The 19,097-nt window shown below is 38.5% G+C and overlaps 1 protein-coding gene across 5 annotated transcripts in view; it reads right to left on the bottom strand.

Annotated features, from left to right (window-relative positions):
- LOC120085565 (binding protein) overlaps positions 1-19,097 on the bottom strand; it is a 90,266-nt gene that overhangs the window by 28,967 nt on the left and 42,202 nt on the right. For all 5 annotated transcript variants that reach the window (XM_090317793.1, XM_090317791.1, XM_090317795.1 and 2 more), the window contains exons 19-28: positions 18,067-18,227; positions 17,628-17,943; positions 17,061-17,490; positions 16,594-16,927; positions 16,263-16,451; positions 9,409-9,670; positions 9,138-9,329; positions 8,841-9,059; positions 2,395-2,571; positions 1,390-1,496 (exon numbers count right to left, since the gene is read on the bottom strand). In XM_090317793.1, coding sequence (XP_090173919.1) covers positions 1,390-1,496; positions 2,395-2,571; positions 8,841-9,059; positions 9,138-9,329; positions 9,409-9,670; positions 16,263-16,451; positions 16,594-16,927; positions 17,061-17,490; positions 17,628-17,943; positions 18,067-18,227 — 2,387 coding nt within the window. The remainder of the gene's footprint in view (positions 1-1,389; positions 1,497-2,394; positions 2,572-8,840; positions 9,060-9,137; positions 9,330-9,408; positions 9,671-16,262; positions 16,452-16,593; positions 16,928-17,060; positions 17,491-17,627; positions 17,944-18,066; positions 18,228-19,097) is intronic.

The raw sequence follows: 19,097 nt of genomic DNA, 5'->3' as shown, positions 1-19,097 counted from the left end.
TAAAATGACCGATTGTATTCTCTTTTTAAATTTAGTTTTAATTTTAGAATAGGTGTGACAAAACCCTTCTCCTTTGGGTCTATTTAAAGGAGGTTAGGTTCGTAAGTTAATTAGGTATGTACAAGCCCTTTCCCTTTGGGCCTATTTAAAGGGAATTTGTCACTCATTTTAATCAATGGATAAAAACTTCAGCTCCCTGTTCTATGATTTTCCACGATTTTCCACGTAAACATTGTGTGCTCTTTTCTTCTCTTACTTTCATCAGGTCTACTATAGTCTATTTATTCTGTAATTCAATGTACCCTGAATTATCCTGAATATACATATTTAACAATTATAATAAGACTTCTTACATCACTTCTTTTGGGAAGGAAATAAAGGATACAAGTTAAATCATTTTGTCAAATGGGATTCGACATCCAAATCTCTAAAGGAAGTAGGCCTCAGTTTTGGGGGCTTAAAACATAGAAACCTAGCATTATTGGCTAAATGGGGTTGGAGAGTATCTTAGGAACCTAATTCGCTTTGGTGTAAAGTGGTTGAAAGTATTCATGGCAAAGGCCCTTTTTCATGGCACACGACTGGAAAATTTGGAATGAATCTTAGAAGTCCATGGATTAGCATTTCTAAATTATGCTTGCAAATTGAAGCCTTTGCTATTTTAAACTAGGTGATGGCAAAAGAATATCCTTCAGGAAAAATCCTTGGATTGACAATTCTCCCTTATGCTTGCATTTTCCTCATTTTTTTCAGAATTGCACTATTGCCCAATGGTTCGGTATTCGACCATTGGGATGAAGATACTTTGCCATAGGCTGTTCATTTCAAAAGATTATTGACTGCAAATAAAGATCTTCAACACTTTTTTTTAATGCAGCTTATCATCGGCCTGTTGGAAGAGAAATTACTCATTTTTCATCTTCGGTGGGTTTTTGGAGATTCCTCAAGGACCATGTTTTCCAAATATTAGTTGGCCCTTCATTGAAGCCTCAGTCAAATGTTGTCAAAGCTTTACTTGCTGAAATATGGTTAGAAAGAAATCAAAGGGTCTTCCATGATAAATCCCTTTAGTGGCTCAATTGATTTGAAGTTGCAAGGATGAACGCTTATTCTTGGTGTTCTCTTTATAAGTTTTATGGCAATTTTTCTATCTGAGATTTATGTTTGAATTGGAGTGCCTTCATTGTCTCTTTTCAGTCTTTTTTTTTTTTTCCTTTTTTCTTATAAAGGAAATGCAACTTTTCATTTATGTTTAATTGGAGTGCCTTCATTTTCATTGTATTGGCTAAGTTTATTGTCTTAACTTTTCATTTCAATGTAGTGTACAAGCCTTCAAATTGCATGAAGAGAGAGAGGAGGGGCGGAGAATGAGGAAAGAGATGGAAGTACCTTGCTGTCCAGTCATCAGATTCTCCTTGCAAAACATCATGTAAGGCAGAGATGTAAAGCTCCAGTTCCGTGGAGTTGAGAGAAAAGTCAAAGACAGTCGCTAGAATCTGCACGGAGCTCTAATGAATAAATTTTGACATAGAAAACTGAAGCTCAAAACCACAACATAAATAGAAACATAAACCGACAAATTTAATCAACAGTTGACTGGAACATGCTTCGTCCAGAAAGGGGAAGTTGAATGCTATGCTATGGTATTGAATTGAAACTAAATTTTCTAAAAAATTAAAGTGAGCAGATTGACCACCATTTTACAAAATCGAAAAGTTTTTCATGTGTCAATCTGACTATTCTTTTAAGAGAAAATTTCAATGGTCAAGGACCCAAAAGCTCACCAATTAGGTTAGCTTAAATAGAAACCTTTCAATTTATCTTTCATAGATCCATTACAGATGAGTTTAATTGATAACTTTGAATCACAAGATTATTTTTTCCTTTTTAATGAAACGAACAACTTTCATTAAGAATGAAGGAAAGATTGCAAAAGGACTAAACAACAGGGCTTACAAAAAATAGAGGCCTTATCCAAAAGGTGCCATCAAATAAAGAGATTAAACTTCAGAAGTTTGAATTCAAAGAAGACGTATGTTAAATTGCTCGACTTGGTAATCTACTCAGTTCATTTTCTTGATGAGTACATAAATAAATTATATCAAATACTTCCAGACTTTGAAGTATGAAATTATAAAAGAAAGTAACTTCTCAAAATGCTTTTTCAAGAGAAAATTGCACGCGTTCTGGTATTTCATATCATACAAAAGGATATTCAGAAACTGAATTTAATCAAATAGTTAACAAAGTTCGCCATACTTTATATTGCTGAGAAAGACAACACAAAACATTGTTTCTTCAGAAACTGTTTTTAGGTCTAGATGGAAACAAGAGAGCAGGAAAAAATGTGGACAAATAAAATATGAGAAATGCGTGGAATTGAAATACTACTACCGGCAACTGATGGTCAAGTTCAGCTATAAGCATGTCATCAATAAGCCTTAGAAGATATAATGTATTATCTCGACATGGTTGTGTAACAAATATATTCTCCCCAGAAGATAAATCCACTAACATCTGAATCAGATCCTCATACACATCACGAAGAAAGTACTTTAAGGAGACTTGGCCCTGGGACCATATAACATGGAAAACAATCAGTAAGTTAAATACACTTTTTGAAACAAATTAAAGAGCGCAAAATTGAGATAATAGTATACGATGAAACAATACTCAACACATAACATTTTTTTAATGGATAAAAGGAAAAACTACACAAATTTCTACAAGCTTCTCACCAAGAAACATATACAAACTGCAGTGCGATGAATTGAAGGCCTTGGATTTGAGGGAGATGTGAAAAGTGCAGTATGTCTAAATGAAAATCATACTGGAAAATGATCTTTCTATACCCAGCTCTTTCTTTGCCCCCTGCCTCTTACCCCTAATCCCTAGCCTTGAGCTCCAACCTCCATGGCCACCAACTATCCCCCCACTGCCAATCCCTGGAACTACTCTTCACAATCTATTTCTAAAGACACTACAAGCTTTTCTCTATTGCTTTAAATGATTCCTCTCGAGGAATCATAGCATAAATTAGTGAATGTGAAAGTACTCCTCCAAAACTCCTGTTACAAAACATTGAATAATTATTTAGTCTCACCTCTTTCCTCTCTCCACTCTCCTCCCACCTTCCCCACTCTCCGACCAATAATGAATCCTCCGGCGAACATGCCATCCACCACTAAATCACCCTGTACTACATTTACTACCACCCACTACATTGGAACTATTCCACCCAAACCATTACCATCAATCGTAAAAACTCCCATTCTCTCACACGGAAGACCCTCAATTAGCTATTTGAACCCATCAACTTAATAGACAAGGAACCGTGTGGCTACAAATTCTTCAAGGAATTCTCTCGGCCCATTATCAAAAGGAAATATTACGACATTTAAAAAAAAGCGGGGGGGAGAGAGCCGATGATTGTTGACTTTTTTCTTCTAAAATCTTCCCATGATAGACTTGCTATCATCAACTTCCATCTTATCATTCATGTTAAATTCAGCTGCATTTAATTTATTAGGTGAGTGGTCGGGATTTAAGGGAAGCTCTGGAATTAGGGTGTCTTTGATCTTGGCATTTCTATTAGGAGAATGTCTAACGTCAGATACAACTATTGAAAATGTTGTTTAGCCCTAAGGGCATTTTAGTCTTTTTACGTGGTGTCTACAGTCTAGGGTTTCATCCCTTTCGTTATTTATACATGTCCCTGTATTGTGTACTGTGTATTAGAATTAAATAAAAAAACTCTTATCATGGTTTTTCTCCCTAGTCTAGGGTTTTCCATGTAACTCTGGTGTTTTTCTCTTCTACCCTTAATTTTCAATATGGTATCAGAGCAGGTAGATGTGTTAGCCTCTTCACTTGTGGTCTCCCCCTGAAGAGGACTAACGGGGAAAAATGGTTTGTCCTCTTGAAAGGTAGCATCCATGGTGACAAAATACTTTCGAGAGGAAGGCTGAAAACACTTGTATCCCCGTTGATGGTGTGGATACCCAACAAACACACATTTTTGGGCCCAAGGAACAAGTTTGCTTTGGTGAGGTCCGTGATTATGAATAGAAACAGTATAGCCAAACACCCGAAGAGGAACATCTGGGAAAAGCCAAGTGGACGAAAAAGAATCTTTAAAACATTCTAAAGGGGTATGGAATTTGAGCACACGGCAGGACATCCGATTGATGAGATGAGCTGCAGTAAGTACAGTATCTCCCTACAGATACGACGGTAGGTAAGCAGGTATCATGAAAGATCGGGCTACTTCAATAAGGTGGCGATTTTTTCGCTCAGCCACCCCATTTTGCTGAGGGGTATAGACACAGGAATTCTGGTGGATGATACCTTTAGATGTTAGAAACTCACGGAGGGACTGATTAATAAACTCACGTCCATTGTCACTCCGAAGAATGGAAATTTTGGTATTGAATTGAGTTTTGACGATAGTATAGAACTGTTGAAATACCGTCGTCACTTCAGATTTGTCTGTAAGAAGAAACACCCATGTAAGACGGATGTGATCATCTATGAAAGTGACAAACCACCGTTTTCTCGACACAGTGGTGACATTAGACGGACCCCAAACACCACTATGTATCAAATGGAAGGGTCGGGAAGGTTTATAGGGTTGTGACGTAAAAGAGGCTCTGGGCTGCTTTGCACGAATACAAACATCACAAGATAAAGAAGACACATTCACATTACGAAATAAGTGGAGAAACTGATATTTCATATAATGATAGTTTGGATGTCCAAATCGAAAATGACATAATAAAAAAACAATTTCAGAAATAGTTAGAGAAGACAATAAACTAGTCCTATACAAACTCCTAAAGGAAGTATCATTGGAGAGGAAATAGAGCCCCCTATTGTGTCGGGTAGTGCCAATCGTCTTCCCCGAGCTCAAGTCCTGAAATAAAACATCATGCGGTGAGAAAACAACTCTGCAGTTCAAATATCTGGTTATTTTATTGACCGTAGCAAATTATAAGATATCTTTTACACATGTAAAACATTTTGTAAAACTAACCCCTAGTTGGAGATAAGTGACCCTTTCTAGCAATGGAGGCGAACGACTCATCTGCAATTCGTATTCTCTCATTTCCAGCACTTGAATAATAGGAGAGGAATAGATCAGATGATCCAGTTAAGTGGTCAGTTGCTCCGGAATCAATGATCCATGATTCATCTCCCTCAACAAAGAAACTAAAGGAATGGGGAGTACCTGATTGGACAATATTGCCGGTTCCAACTGTACCTGGATCCGCCTGGCTGGTCCTTTAAGGAGCACGATCAATTGTTTCACCAACGAAGGCTCGACTGGACTTAGATTTATCGTTCGGAGGATGCCGCTTGCCATTTGGTAATCGACCATGTAATTTCCAGCATTGATCTTGTGTATGCCATGGTTTCTTACAATGTTCACAAATTGGAGGGATCTTTCCATTCTGTTTGTCATTCTCTGATCCAGATGACTTGACTCCAAATTGTACCATTCATAGCGCTGGTTCAATCTTCTTCCAATCTGACTTCTGAGCAAACTTCCATCAGGGACGGCATTGGTCTTTGTCCCAAAATTCGGCTCTGAACACCATCAAATTTCGAGTTTAAGCCAACTAGAAAATCATATACGCAGTCAGCTTCCTCAATCTTCGAATACTGAACCCCGTCGACTGGGCAACTCCAAACTATTTCCCGACATAGATCCATTTCTTGCCACAATAGTGATAATTTATTGAAATAGGATGTTACATCAAGAGTCCCTTGCTTGCACTCATGCACCTGTTTTCTCAATGTATAAAGGCGTGAAGCATTCTACCTCTTCGAATATAGTTTCTGGACAGCTTCCCAGATTTCCCGAGCCAATGCTGAGTAAAGAAGTGGCTTCCCGATCTGGGGTTCCACACTGTTTATTAAAATTGGGTGGAGAGAATCCTCCCTCTTCCATATACGTTCCTGAGGATTCCCAGGGTTCGGTCTGGGTATCTTCCCGGTTAGATATCCGAACTTGTGTCGTCCCTCAAGAACCATTCTTACAGATTGTGACCAAGAAAAATAGTTCTGGCCATTAAGTTTTTCGCAAATAGAAATTCCTGCAGAATTACCCATAGAACCAGACATAATGTTTACGAAAGGTAAAGTAGGGTAAGCAGTTACCAAAGTTTCTGAACATAACGAAACTCCCGGATATGTATCTGGTTGAAAATCAATTGACGGATTGGCCATGGATCTAACGGCTACCCCAAGCGCAGAAATCTTCTGGTGCAAATTTGCCAGTTGCTGTTGAAACCCAACAGTCCCACTAAAACCCGCTATAGGTTTGTTTTTGCACATAGACCCCTGAAAATATGGTTTCTGCTGGCATGGGAAGAGAAGCTTGAGGAGCTGGCTAACCAGAGGGCAGAATGTGGGAAAAAAGGGATTGCTGTAATGGGTTTGGCTGGACTGGCTGGTTCTAAAGCATCATAGTTTAATTTACGTATGTTGGAGAAATTTGGGGAGAATTTTTTTCCTTGAATAATGATAAGGAAATGTTGGAGTTGAATAACCTGAATTCTTTTCTTTATCTTCCCAATCTGTCTTTCCATCTTCCAAAGCAGCCGAATCCCAGACCCTTTCCTGATCACAAATATGAACTAAGGAGTGATTATGAAGAGAGTTAGAGGCTGCCGGAATTCCCTGTTGCAAAAATTCTTATTACTATCCAAGGAGTATTGATGGGCATTAAATGAGAACGGTTGAACTCTTCTAGCAATTAATTTGTGCATTCCTTAACCAAAACGTCATTTTCAAAGAGGAAGCCTTGAGAGCGTCAACCAAATTAATATCTGGAGAGAGAAAAACGGCATCATCTTCAACAAACCCAATTCACCTTCCACTGCTGCTGACTCTTCGATTTCTTCTCCAAAATTTGAGGCTTTCTCAACAACTTTTCCTTCATCCAAGGAAGGAGCATTGGTTGCAACACACGATTTATTAAATGGTGAGAGAAAGGCAGCATCACCCTCAAACTTTTCAGCTTCTACACCTAACGGTTCTTCAATTTTCTCAACAAAACCTATGGAGGCCTCAACAACTTTCTCTTTCTCGAAGAATGATGCATTGAGCACATCATTTCTATTATTCACATCAAAACTAAAGTCTGACGATTCCTCTTCCATTCCTTGAACAAAATTTGCTTTTTCCTCTTCCAAATCTTGAGAAAACTTGCCTTTTCACCTTCCTCTATAAGAAAATTATCTGTTTCTTCATCTTTCACATAAAGAGATAAATCCGGTTGATTAATGTTGCTTACCTTCTACAACAGACTCTTCATTTTTTCCTCATATCTGGCACGGGCAATTGAGGTTAAAATTCCTCTTCTTCACTACCAACACTTGCCGTGGAATCATCCCCGGAATCAATTGGAGAACAACTTTTTGGAGGAGAATTGCAAGGAGTGCACCAATTGGACTGAAGAATTTGCAAACTTCAATGTTGACTGAGAAAACACCAAAGAAGGCTTCACCGAATTTGAAGAGCGCAATTTTTTAGAAGCAATACCCAAAACTTAGAACCTTCACATATCTAATTTCTAATGCATCATAATTTGTCTTACGATTCTTGGGGAAATTTCCTTGTAGGAATCTTAATGATATGGGAATTGTTGAGTGGATTTCTCTTTCATATCTTCTATCTTTTGCACATTACACATTCACAATGATTCTTGGTCTTGGCCTCTTGATCCATCCAATAATTTTACAGTCAAATCTCTCATGGTTGTATTAGTGAACAACCATTATCGTCCTACCAGCTCTCTTTATAAGGTCATTTGGCCATATTCCCATCCCAAGAAGATCCAAAAAGAATTATGGGAGCTTAGACTTGGTGCTACTAACACTGCAGGTACACTCCAGAGACGTATGCCTTATATCTTGCTTTCACCTTGTTGGTGATTTATGTACTCAGCTCGCTCAGAAGATCTGGGTCATCTTTTTCTTCATTGTTCCTTTCCTTCACGTTACAGAGTGGTTATTCTAGATGCTTTTGGTTGGTCTTCAATGTTTCTGAACTCACCCTATCAGTTTCTTGACTATATACTCTTCGTGGGAAGAAGACGACTCGATGACTTGTCTTTAATTGAGTGTCTTTTTGGTTCCTCTAGTTGAACGAAATGGGGGACACTTTCAGGATTCTTTATCCCCCCATTAATAGTTTTATAGATTTAATTTTGTCTCTTTTTATTTCTTCAATGAAAACTTTTGTTTCCTTTTAAAAGAATAAAAGATTATTCAAGGGCATGAAAATGGAAAAATGGAATTCCTTTAAGTTCGTGTTGAGTCCTAAAGGTTTGAGCAGAAGCTCGATAGGGGCAAGTTTTTCATGTTAAATCTGTTTGCGCCTCTATAACAAAAGGGCATCAGGTGATCCCTCTATGATGTTTTTTAGAAGCCAAAGGTGTTAAATCTGTTTGCGCCTCTATAACAAAAGGGCATCAGGTGATCCCTCTATGATGTTTTTTAGAAGCCAAAGGTCCCCAAGAAATGTGTTATTTTTTAAGAACATCCAAGATTCAATCCAACCACACATTCCAAAGCATCTTCCTAGTAGCATGTCTCCATAAAATTTCATTTGCTTTAAAAACAACAGTTCCTCTTTTCAAATAAAAATCACCTCATTTGGGAAAACGATGTTCCTTTATTTTACTAAAAGAAAGTCTCCACTAAATATCACAGAGATGTTTTGGTATTTCGAATGTAACATCAAACTATACCAATAATTGCAAATTTAAAGAATGTAGAACAAGTATCAGTGACCATAACATATGTCATAAAAATTTGCAAAAGAATTCAACATACTTTCTCAGACTGCATAAGAAGGAAAGTTGCTGTTTCTTCTAATTGTTGCCAGCCACCCTTCACAGACCATATGCAATGCAAAAGAACAACAGAAAACAGTTTCCTTATAGAACGCTGCTCATTTATTTTATCGTCAACTTGATCTAATGACCCAACTTTGTACTGCTGCAAAGCAGCAAGCTTTACAGAAGCTGTCAACCAAGCATTCCACCCATATTCCTATTGCCACAATTTAGTAAATATTGAGATAAAAGGAAAAGTTTAATAACTTTACATCAATAGTTTAGCTGATATTACCATAAAAGCTTCAATATTCGAAGAATTCGTGTCAAGAAGATCAAGAAGATCTGTGATTATTTTTAGTCTGGCAGAAATATCCTCACAGCTACATAAGAACCGGAAAATAAGAACTAAACTCTGTGGAACAGCAAAGTGAGATCCAGGAGATTTGTTTTTTTGTCCATCAGACTGATTTTGTTTCTGCAATACCTATAAGACATTGAAATGTTTAAGAAAATCTTGGAATGCAACAAACAACTTCATTCAAATAAATATGTCGCATGGTCACCTGTTTGGGGCTTGCACCCCCTAGAAGAACATCAAACAATGCAGCACATAAATTGTCTGTTGGTGGAAACCTAAACAACCTATCAGATATAGCTGAGAATAGCGGTTGCATCCTCAAACCATTTTTCTTATGGCTATCTTGAACAGATTTAGCTTTTCCACCTGGGAGATTGAAAAATCTAAGTCCTTTCTTCTCGGAAGGAAGATCAACCAAAAGTCTACCAAGAAACTGCAAGCTAAGCAATCTGATAGGTTCAAATTCCCTACAAACAAACACATAAGAAAATAAGTTTCTCTGCTGTGGTAGAATGAGAGTAAATTAGGATATCTTGGTTAAATCCTTAATTGATTAGAACTAAGTTTCTTGATTGATTAGAAGTATGATTAGTTCCCTTTGTTTATTAGAATTAGGATTTGTTTCTTTGATTAATTAGGATAAGGATTAGTTTGCTTTCCAATTCTCTATAAATAGAGAGACTATCTTCGTGTATGGGCAATTTTTTATTCATAATAAAGACTTTGATTTTATTATTGGAGATTTCTCTCCTTTTATCTCTTAGGCTACATTTATTTGGTATCAGAGCAGCCGTCTGGGCCAACGTCGGCTGCCGCCTATGGAAGATTGGAAAACTCTTGGTGACATCGATCGCAAGCTATGCTCGTTGTTGAACAGTCCACATCTATATAGGGGGAACCCTTCAAATTATAGGAAAGAAAGAAGATACTAAATTCTTTTTTTCAAGATTTTGCAAGAATGGACTATTACCGATCGAGGAAAACGCTTAACAAAAAATATAGCAGCTGGTATAGGCAAGAAAGTTAAATTTACCCCCAAAAGCAGTGTTGAAATTTTGACTTAAGTGATTTAAAAGAAAAATTCCAATATAATAACTTTGCCCATGTTCGATTTTCTCAAAGAACCTATCATTACCCACATTCGATATTTGATTATAGTGATTCTAGCGATTCCGATGAAGATTCTAATGTTGTTTGAAATAGAATAACAAAGAGCCAAACGATCCCATCAAACTAGTTTCTCAAGAAATCAGCGTAAGAATTGGGAGTTGGATGATTGAGAAAATGATTCAAAGTGAAAAAAATTATTATGACCAACATCGAATAACACCCATAAATCATTCCAACACCAATATGGAGGTCGAAAAATTTTCAAGAAAACAGAAATATTCAAATAAGAGCACCTATCAAGAAGACTTTTGGAAGGGAATGGATGAAATTTGGGGATTTCTCTCTTTTTATCTCTTAGGCTACATCGAGGGTAATCACATCCATCGCTTCCCTATCGGAAAGAGTACGATAGAACCCAAAGGAAAATGAATAAGAGCTCCCTCCACACGAGAAAATCAGTCACAAAATTATTTTTAAAAGAAGACAAATGATAAAAGTTGGGGAAATAACCCACAAAGAAGTCTTTCCCCCACCCAAAGGTCTTCCCAAAAATACGTCTCTCCCTTCGCCTACCACACACCGAACCCAAAGAACAAAAGCATGGAGCTCTTTTGAAATATCTTTCCAAAGATTCCGGTAAGTGCATTTAATCCCTTTAGCCAGCCACTCGAAACGACGAGACCATGTTTACTAGCAATAATCCTATGCCATAGAGAATTGGGCTCAGAGGAAAAGCGTCATGGCCATTCGGCTTAAAGGGCTTTGTTAGGAGTCCTAAGGTTCCCAATTTCTAAGCCCCCCAAGGAAACTGGTTTTTCAATGACCTCCCAACTAATAAGGTGCGAGCCTTTTTCCTTTTCCTTCATCAATCCCTTCTCAAAGAAAGTCTCGCATCATTCTCTCCAAATGCTTGCACACCTCACCTAGAGCTTTAAAGAGAGAGAAGAAATGAACCGGCATACCACTCAAGCCTGATCTAATCAGAGTAAGATGATCCGTTTTGGAAAAAAAACTCTTTTTCCAAGCAGCCAACCTACTACAAACTTTGTCCATCACAAGGTCCCAAAAGGAAACACGATTCGAATTAGTCCCAAGAGGAAGGCCTAGATAAGAAGAGGTAAGGTTCCCGACATTGCAACCAATCCATTGCGCCCACCTGTTAATCTTATCCCCCTCGCTATTGATGCCCAAAATGCAATGCTTTCCCCTATCTTCAAACCCAACATCTCCTCAAAGAAGGCAAAAACGTTCTTTATCCTTACCCGCCACAAAGAAGTCGATTAACTTAGCATCAACAAACTTACTCGCCATTCTGCTGAGCACATCCACAACCAGGAGAATAAGGAAAGGAGAAAGTGGATCTCCCTACCTCACACCTCTCGATGTCGTCACTTTACCTTTTGGACTCCCATTGATGAGAAAGGAGTAGCTCACATTCCTCAGGCAACCCCATATCCACATTCGCCACTTATAACCATAACCTTTCCTTTCTAAAACCTTGTCCAGTGTTTTTAAATGCCCAAGGCGCCTTAAGGCGCAATGGCCCTCTGGAGCCTAAGCGCAAGGCACACAATTACTATTTTTTAAAAATAATTGAAAAGCCCTAAAGAGCAAGGCTTTGATCCTTAGGGCTTCACAAAAGGCGCGCGCCAAAGGCGTGCCTTATTTTGTGAGCCTCGCTTTTCCAAGGCGAGGCGCCAGACCTGCACCTTGAGCCTAGGCACGCGCCCGAGAGGGCTTTTTAAAACACTGACTTTGTCCAAGAAATTCCAATCTGCATGGTCATATGCATTTTCAAAATCAATCTTAAACAGTACCCCTTCCTTGTTTCTAGCTCTATAATCCTCTATCACCTCTTTGGCTATAAGGGTTTGGTCCAAAATTTGCCTCCCTGCCACAAAAACCCCTTGCACTTCCGAAATAGTCAATAGAAGCACCCTTTTAATCCGATTCGCCAACACTTCTGCCAAAATTTTATACATACTTGTAATGAGGCTAATCAGTCTAAAGTCCTTAACTCTAGTCACAAACTCCTTCAAGATCAAACAAACATAGGTTTCCAACATAGAGTTATTTAAGATCCCCCTTTCTTAAAATTCCTGGAAAACTTTGACCAGATCCTCCTTCACAAGAGACCAATTCTCTTTATAAAATGCCATAATAGACCAATCCGGCCTAGAAGATTTCGAACTATCGCTTCCAAAAACGACCGTTTTAATCTCCTCAATGGTACAAGGCTCAGACAATCTGTCATTATCCTCCTCAAAGATGGGTTCCAATCAATCCCTTGGACAAAAGGTTTAGGTGAAACCTTCGAACCATACAAATTGGAGAAAAAATTAATAACTTCCTCTTCAATCTTCTTCTCCTCCTTTATCACCTCCCTAGAATCAATGACCAAGGGGCCAATTCTATATCTATTCTTCCAACCACTCGCCACTCGGTAGAAAAGTGAGGAGTTGCAATCCCTTTCCCTGGCCCAATAGAGAGATTGCTCTCTTAAGGGCTGCATGTTTCCTTCCTAACCACTTTCGCAAAAAGGCCTTAAAGGGAATCCTTTTCCGCTTTCATGGACTCATCCAAGAGACCTTCCAACTCCAAATCATCAAAAACCTTAATCTTAGGCAGTAACTCATGTTTCTGAACTTTAATGTCACCAAATACCTCTCTGTTCCACTTTCTTAGCTTTCCTTGCAATGCCCTCAACTTGCCCATCAATTTATAACCCTCTCAATACCCCACCACTGACTCCTGCCAACTTGAAATCTGGGACTTAAATGAGGGGTGTTGCAACCACATGTTCTCAAAACGAAAAGGGCAAGGCCCCTAGTTCTAACACTCAACGTAAAAAATAATAGGCCAATGATCCGACGTGACTCTCGGCCCCACCACCTACCGATACTCCCCGAACAGCTGAATCTAATCCAAATATAACAAGACCCTGCCAATCCTACTTCTAGCTTTCCTATTCACCCAGGTGAACGATCCATTCAAAAGAGGATGAATAATCCAATGCCCTCCCCCAATAAACTCATTAAACAACCTCGTCGAACGACTACTTCTCCCAAAGGAGCTTTCTCAATTTGAGACTGAGTCATATTAAAGTCATCCACTAGGCACCATTTCAAGCCACAAAGACCAAAAAGATCCCCCAACTCGTTCAAGAATTGATTGCTGCCTCTAACTCTAGGAGGCCCGTACACTCCAATCACCCAAACATTCTCTCCATCTCTTCTCCTAAACGAAACCGATGGTGAAAAGACACCCTTAGTTACCTCTATGGCATCAAACGCGTGACTATTCCACATAAACAAAATACAACCGGACTTCCCTCCAGCATCAATGCTCTCCCATTCCACTCCTTGAAAATTCCATGAGCTACCAACAAGGTGGAGGTCCAAACCTCTCCACTTTGTCTTCATCAGCACCACAATATCAGGATTCTCTTGCCTCAGAACTTCCTTAATAATTTTTCTCTTATCCCGCCCCCTCACCCCTCTCACATTCCACGATATGATTTTCAACATTGAGACCAGGAGACACCTACTTCCTTGGAAGCCTTTTTCCGTTTGTAGTTTACCGAACTCTCAAGCTTTCATAACTCCCTATCAACCTTGTTAATTCCCTCCCCGTTAGCTTTTCTTCCTCCCCCAATCTTCTTTTTAGAAGATGTTTCTTCCGCTTCCACTCTCTTAACTCCCACCGGCGCCAATGGCCCCAACCAATAGACCAACTTAAAAAAGGTTCCCCATGAGGCATTGGATACGGAACCAAAGGGGGTTAAAAAAGGAATAAGGTTTCCCTAGCAAAACCCCATACACCAAAGAGCTACCCATCGTCCCCATTCCTACAGCGTTTGATCGAGACCTCCTTCTCCTAAGAAGTAGACGGCATAAAAGGATAGGCACCCCCGACTTCTAGAAAATAGCTCGAAGAAGGAACAAAAAGAGGACAACCTTCTTTACCCCTCACGGTCAACTCATCAAACTCACCCTCAGCCAAAGGAAATAGGAACTCCCTCTCTGCCATTTTTTAAGACTCCCCCCTTTCCACTACCACACCAAAACCCACTGGAGGAATAAGACCCTTAGAAAGAGTTGGGAAACTTATCTGGTCAGTAGGCCCAGCCGCCATGATCGGCTAGAGCGACTAAGTAAGCTGCCCCGAGGGAAGACCCAGCTAAAGCCCCTTACAGGAAAGAGGATGCAAACTGAGCCCATCTTTAACTCCTTCGATAATCTGCAACCCTACTTGTTGCTCATCCAGAAGACTAGCAATGATTTCTCCACTGCTTTTGTGCACAAGAAAAGTTTGACGACCGTCTTCTAAGAGCACTTACCGGCGACGGACTACTATATGGAACAATGTCGGAGGAAAGAAATGAATCATTGACTTAATAACTCACAATAGACAGATCAGAGGGTTCGTAACCCATTTCACCCCAAATCGCCTCCAACTTAGCCTTCGGATCCTCCACCTCACCTGACATCAGCTTGGATTCGACAACCCCTAACACTTGGGCCTTACCTAGACAGATAAACAAATGGGATGATTTCTTTGAAAACTCGAGAGTATCAAGACAAATTCGGCCAATTTCTGACCACTTTCCACTCTTGTTTGAAGCTAGAGCTTTTGAATGGGGACCTTCTCCATTTAGACTTTGTAATAGTTGGTTGCTTAACAAGGATTGTTGTAGAATAATTGAAAGATCTCTAAATGTAGAAAGTCGACAAGGGTGGGCTGGTTTTGTTTTCTCAGCCAGACTAAGAAGCTTGAAGCAGGCCCTAAAAAGATGGTTAGCAGAAGAAGTAAAACGCCAGAAAGCTAATGAAGATGCACTGCTGGAAGAAATAAGAAGAAGAGATACGATTGTGGAAAGTCAAGAGGGTTTCTCAATAGAGGAAGATATAAGAATCTCCTTAAAAGCAGATTCTACTAGGAAACCTTCATATTTTCCTTTTTCGTGGAGTCCAGCTATGCACTCTTTCTCGTCCGCAAATTGGATGAATCATTTTAAAATTAGTGCACTCTTTCTAAATCTTTTGCAAACTTTTCCATTCAATATCTATGCTTAAATTAGAGTCCATTCATTTTACCAGTTTAATGCTTTCTTTGTGTTGTATTTTCTCTTTTGAACACATTATTTTTGGATTGGCCGGGTTGATTGTGTAGTTAGTATTTTATTTGGAATCTTGTATTTTGAGCATTAGTCTCTTTTCACCATTTCAATGAAAAGAGTCATTTTGTTTTCCCCAAAAAAGACGTAAAGAGCTTGCAAATAAAGGTTAAATCAATGAATCAGGCCGCCACTAAATACTGAAATCTGAATACTTCAAACCTTCCAAATAAAATCAATCACCAGGCAACTTTCAAAACCACCCACCACAAGGTAACTTGTTGCATAATCTTAAAAAAAAAAAAAAAAAAAAAACGAAGCATCCTTCATGAACAAATGAAACACCAAAATTCTGTGAGAGCTTGCAAACCAAAGCTGAAGATATGACAGAAGCCTCGCAAACCACTGGAAATTAGAAGGGCAGTGAAGACTCTTCCAAAGAACAATAGCAAAAACATTTGAAAGCCCATATGAAACTTATGAAAGAAGAGCCTATGTCTTAATCTCATATGTTTCAAGGCAACAAACATTGAGGAAAGAAGAAAAAAAAACGCTCACTTTCCAGCTCATTTGATCATAGGCTTGTTTCCATTTCAAAATATATATATATATTCTTCATTTGATCATTATTCACTCTTCCTGGTTCCTTAGGTTAGTTTTCTAAATTTTTCTTTCCCTTTCATTCTTTTGAAAGTCTCTACTTCCCAGCATTTTTCTTCTTTTCATGAATTGATGAAAAGTTCATATCTTGTCCCAAAAAGAATAAAATAAAACAAAATCTGCAACTCAAAAATAGAATATGTCTATTGAATTTAATATTGGAGCAATAATACCTCTGTAGAAGATTGACAAAAATTGGATAGCCACCGATGAAACTAACTTGGTCGTGGAAAGAAGCAAGAACTTTCTTTTGAGCTATAGCCCTTATAACCATATGTAAAACATCCTCGATGCATGTCACATCCTGGTTTCTTTCAAAAAAAGCAATAAGAGCTTTTATATCAGCTGCTACAATATTTTGCCTGCAAAGAAGAGTAATAGTGATGTGTAAAAGAAGTTACATAATCTTCCATGAGAACGTATCATTGAAACAATAAAGAGAACTTAATGCAAAAATTTTAAGAAAAATTGCATAACTCTTAAAGTAAGGCATTATAATTGTACCGAATGCTCATCTCCCCAAGGCTTAGTAAAAGAAGACGAATTTTCCTTATTTCATCCTTAGTAGGTCTTTCTCCAAGAACGCCAACAGGTGGATGCAGAGAAGTTTTGCTTCCAGAAGCAAATTTACAGTTAGCTTTGTCACAGTAAAACTTACAAATCATATCAAGAATAAGTGGAAGGCGGCAAAGATTCTTCAGCAGTCTGGGATCATTATCAAACTGCTGAATGAGAAACAAGTATAATTCACGCTGCACCTCATAAGCAGAATAGATCCAGATTGAGAGATTAAGAAATATGCTAGATATAGCATCTTGAATGAGAAGCTCAGAAAATCCTAAACAAATAGAAGAAAAACCATAAAGTCATGTAGTTAGTACCAATAGAAGAATCTGTTAAAATAAAAACTAGCAAACTAGCGAAGCAAGAAGAAGTTAAAATAAGAACAAGAAAACACATCAATTGTATACCACAGTTCGCAATGACATTGAAAAGATGTTTCAAGGCTGCAAGAGTTTCCATATTAAGTTGTAGGGGATTGACCGATTGCAGCAAAAATCCCAGAATGGAGAATCCAGAAAGGAGATGCATCTGGTGTTGATTTGGTAAATTCTCATCAAGGACAGAAGCAATAAGTTCAATAACTTCAGCTGTTAGACACTCTTTCGTACCAATTACATCCACATTCTGACCATTACTTTCACTTTCACTTTCATATCTGTCAGACTGAGAAATTAGAGGAAAAAGTACAGTGACACCCCCAACACAGTAGATAATCTTCTGTAGTAAGCGTCTTGAACATAACTCTGTGCCAACCATAGCAGTAGCTTCAAAAGAGTTCTTTTCCAAAATGAGATCTAATGTTGGTGAAACATTAAATAATGATTTTCCACTGCTTGCCTGAAAGGGTAAACCAAACTATTAGAACACCACTCTCTCTCTCCTTCTCTCATTTGAGTGTGTGGGTGGGTGGGTGGGTGGGTGGGGGGGCAATCCCTCAAACAGATAATTCTCTCTCCTTAAGCAAGAAGAGAAACCTGTGCATTAAGGCCGAAGATAATTTTTGATGCCAAACTCTCTTTAGCATTGAGAATTCCTCTAGGCAATTGATTCTCAGAGAAAGTAGCAATGTCATTGTCAAGAAATGAATACATATAGCTTGGTCCAAGAGAATGAATACCCTGCACTTGCTCAGAAGAAATAGCATCACTAAACAAATAAACAGGACCTATCTGACCAAGAAAAGGAAATGCAGCTTCAACAGATTCCTTAGTATCAACTTCTTCACTCAGAGACACATTGAACTTTGCTCCCACCGTGCAATTTGTTAGTGGTTCATTAACTTTAGCATATCTGTAACAGGAAACCACTATAATCAGTGTACCTTCTCTGAGGCGAATGATGACAACCTACAAAATATTTTCCAAAATTACAAGAAAACATGGAACGTTAACTGCAGGAATGAACGTCTAGAACCTGCATCTCTCAGAGGAAACAAGATCACCATCCACATAACACCGCAACAAGCTACCCCCAGAAAATGCTCTTCCAATACTATGGGTTATACAAAGAAAATGCCACTTCTTTCTGGATACATTAACATGTAGCCTGACACTCTGTCTCCTCAGATTGATAGACTGAAAAGGGAAGGGAATATCATTAGTCAATTTCAACTGGAAGCAAACCTGTAATATATACTTCATTAAAAGAAAAAAAATTAGAAATAAAAGCTTTACTTTCTTTTACTAGAGACAGAGAGAGAGAGAAATGGAAGTTCACTAATAAAAATGTACCACAATTAATAGGGTGTGCATGTGACTGGAGAACAATTCAAACGAGAATCTATACAAAGCTTTGCAAGACGCTGATTCTCAATGATAATGATAAGAGAAATAGGAAAAAGGACTGATTAAGTAGTCAAAATCCAGAGCAAGGCACTGTGATTATCAGGACCTTGGTTTTAGAAGGGGAATTAGGGACAGAGAATTTGACAGTTGGTTGGGCCTTATGTTTCAATGATTGACACTATTAGATCGGAGGATGAAATTGATAGAGCTTTATTGGTCCCTGGAAAGTTCTGGAGTTTCTGCATATTCGCCCTTCCATAAACTCATCGAAATAAGTCATAAGCTTAAAACCCCGTTGATTAAGTTGATTTGGAAGTTTAGTATCCCGAAGAAAGTTAAAATCTTCTTTTCAGTCTCGCCCATTATAGTCTTAATATTCATGAGAGAATGCAAAGGAAGTTTAGAAATATTTGCATGGCTCCTTTGGCATGCTTGTTATGACTCAAAGGAAAGGAATCCAGCAACCTCTTCCTTCCTTGTATCCTTTTATTTTTTTTTTTTCTCTTTCTCTCTCTCCCCACCCCAACCCCCTCCCTTTTTTTTATAAGAGACAACAAAAATATTACCCAAAAAGGCCTCAAAACAATCGATGAGAGACTCCCACCCAAGGAACTACTTACAAAGAGCTTGCCAATCCAGAAAAGTCAAGCATAAGGAATA

Source organism: Benincasa hispida, chromosome 9 (genome assembly GCF_027475165.1).
Source record: "Benincasa hispida cultivar pf3 chromosome 9, pf3_genome.v1.1, whole genome shotgun sequence".
NCBI classification, from domain to species: Eukaryota; Viridiplantae; Streptophyta; class Magnoliopsida; order Cucurbitales; family Cucurbitaceae; genus Benincasa; species Benincasa hispida.
The sequence above is the reverse complement of the archived record's forward strand: the minus strand, read 5'-3'. Positions and strand labels throughout refer to the sequence as shown.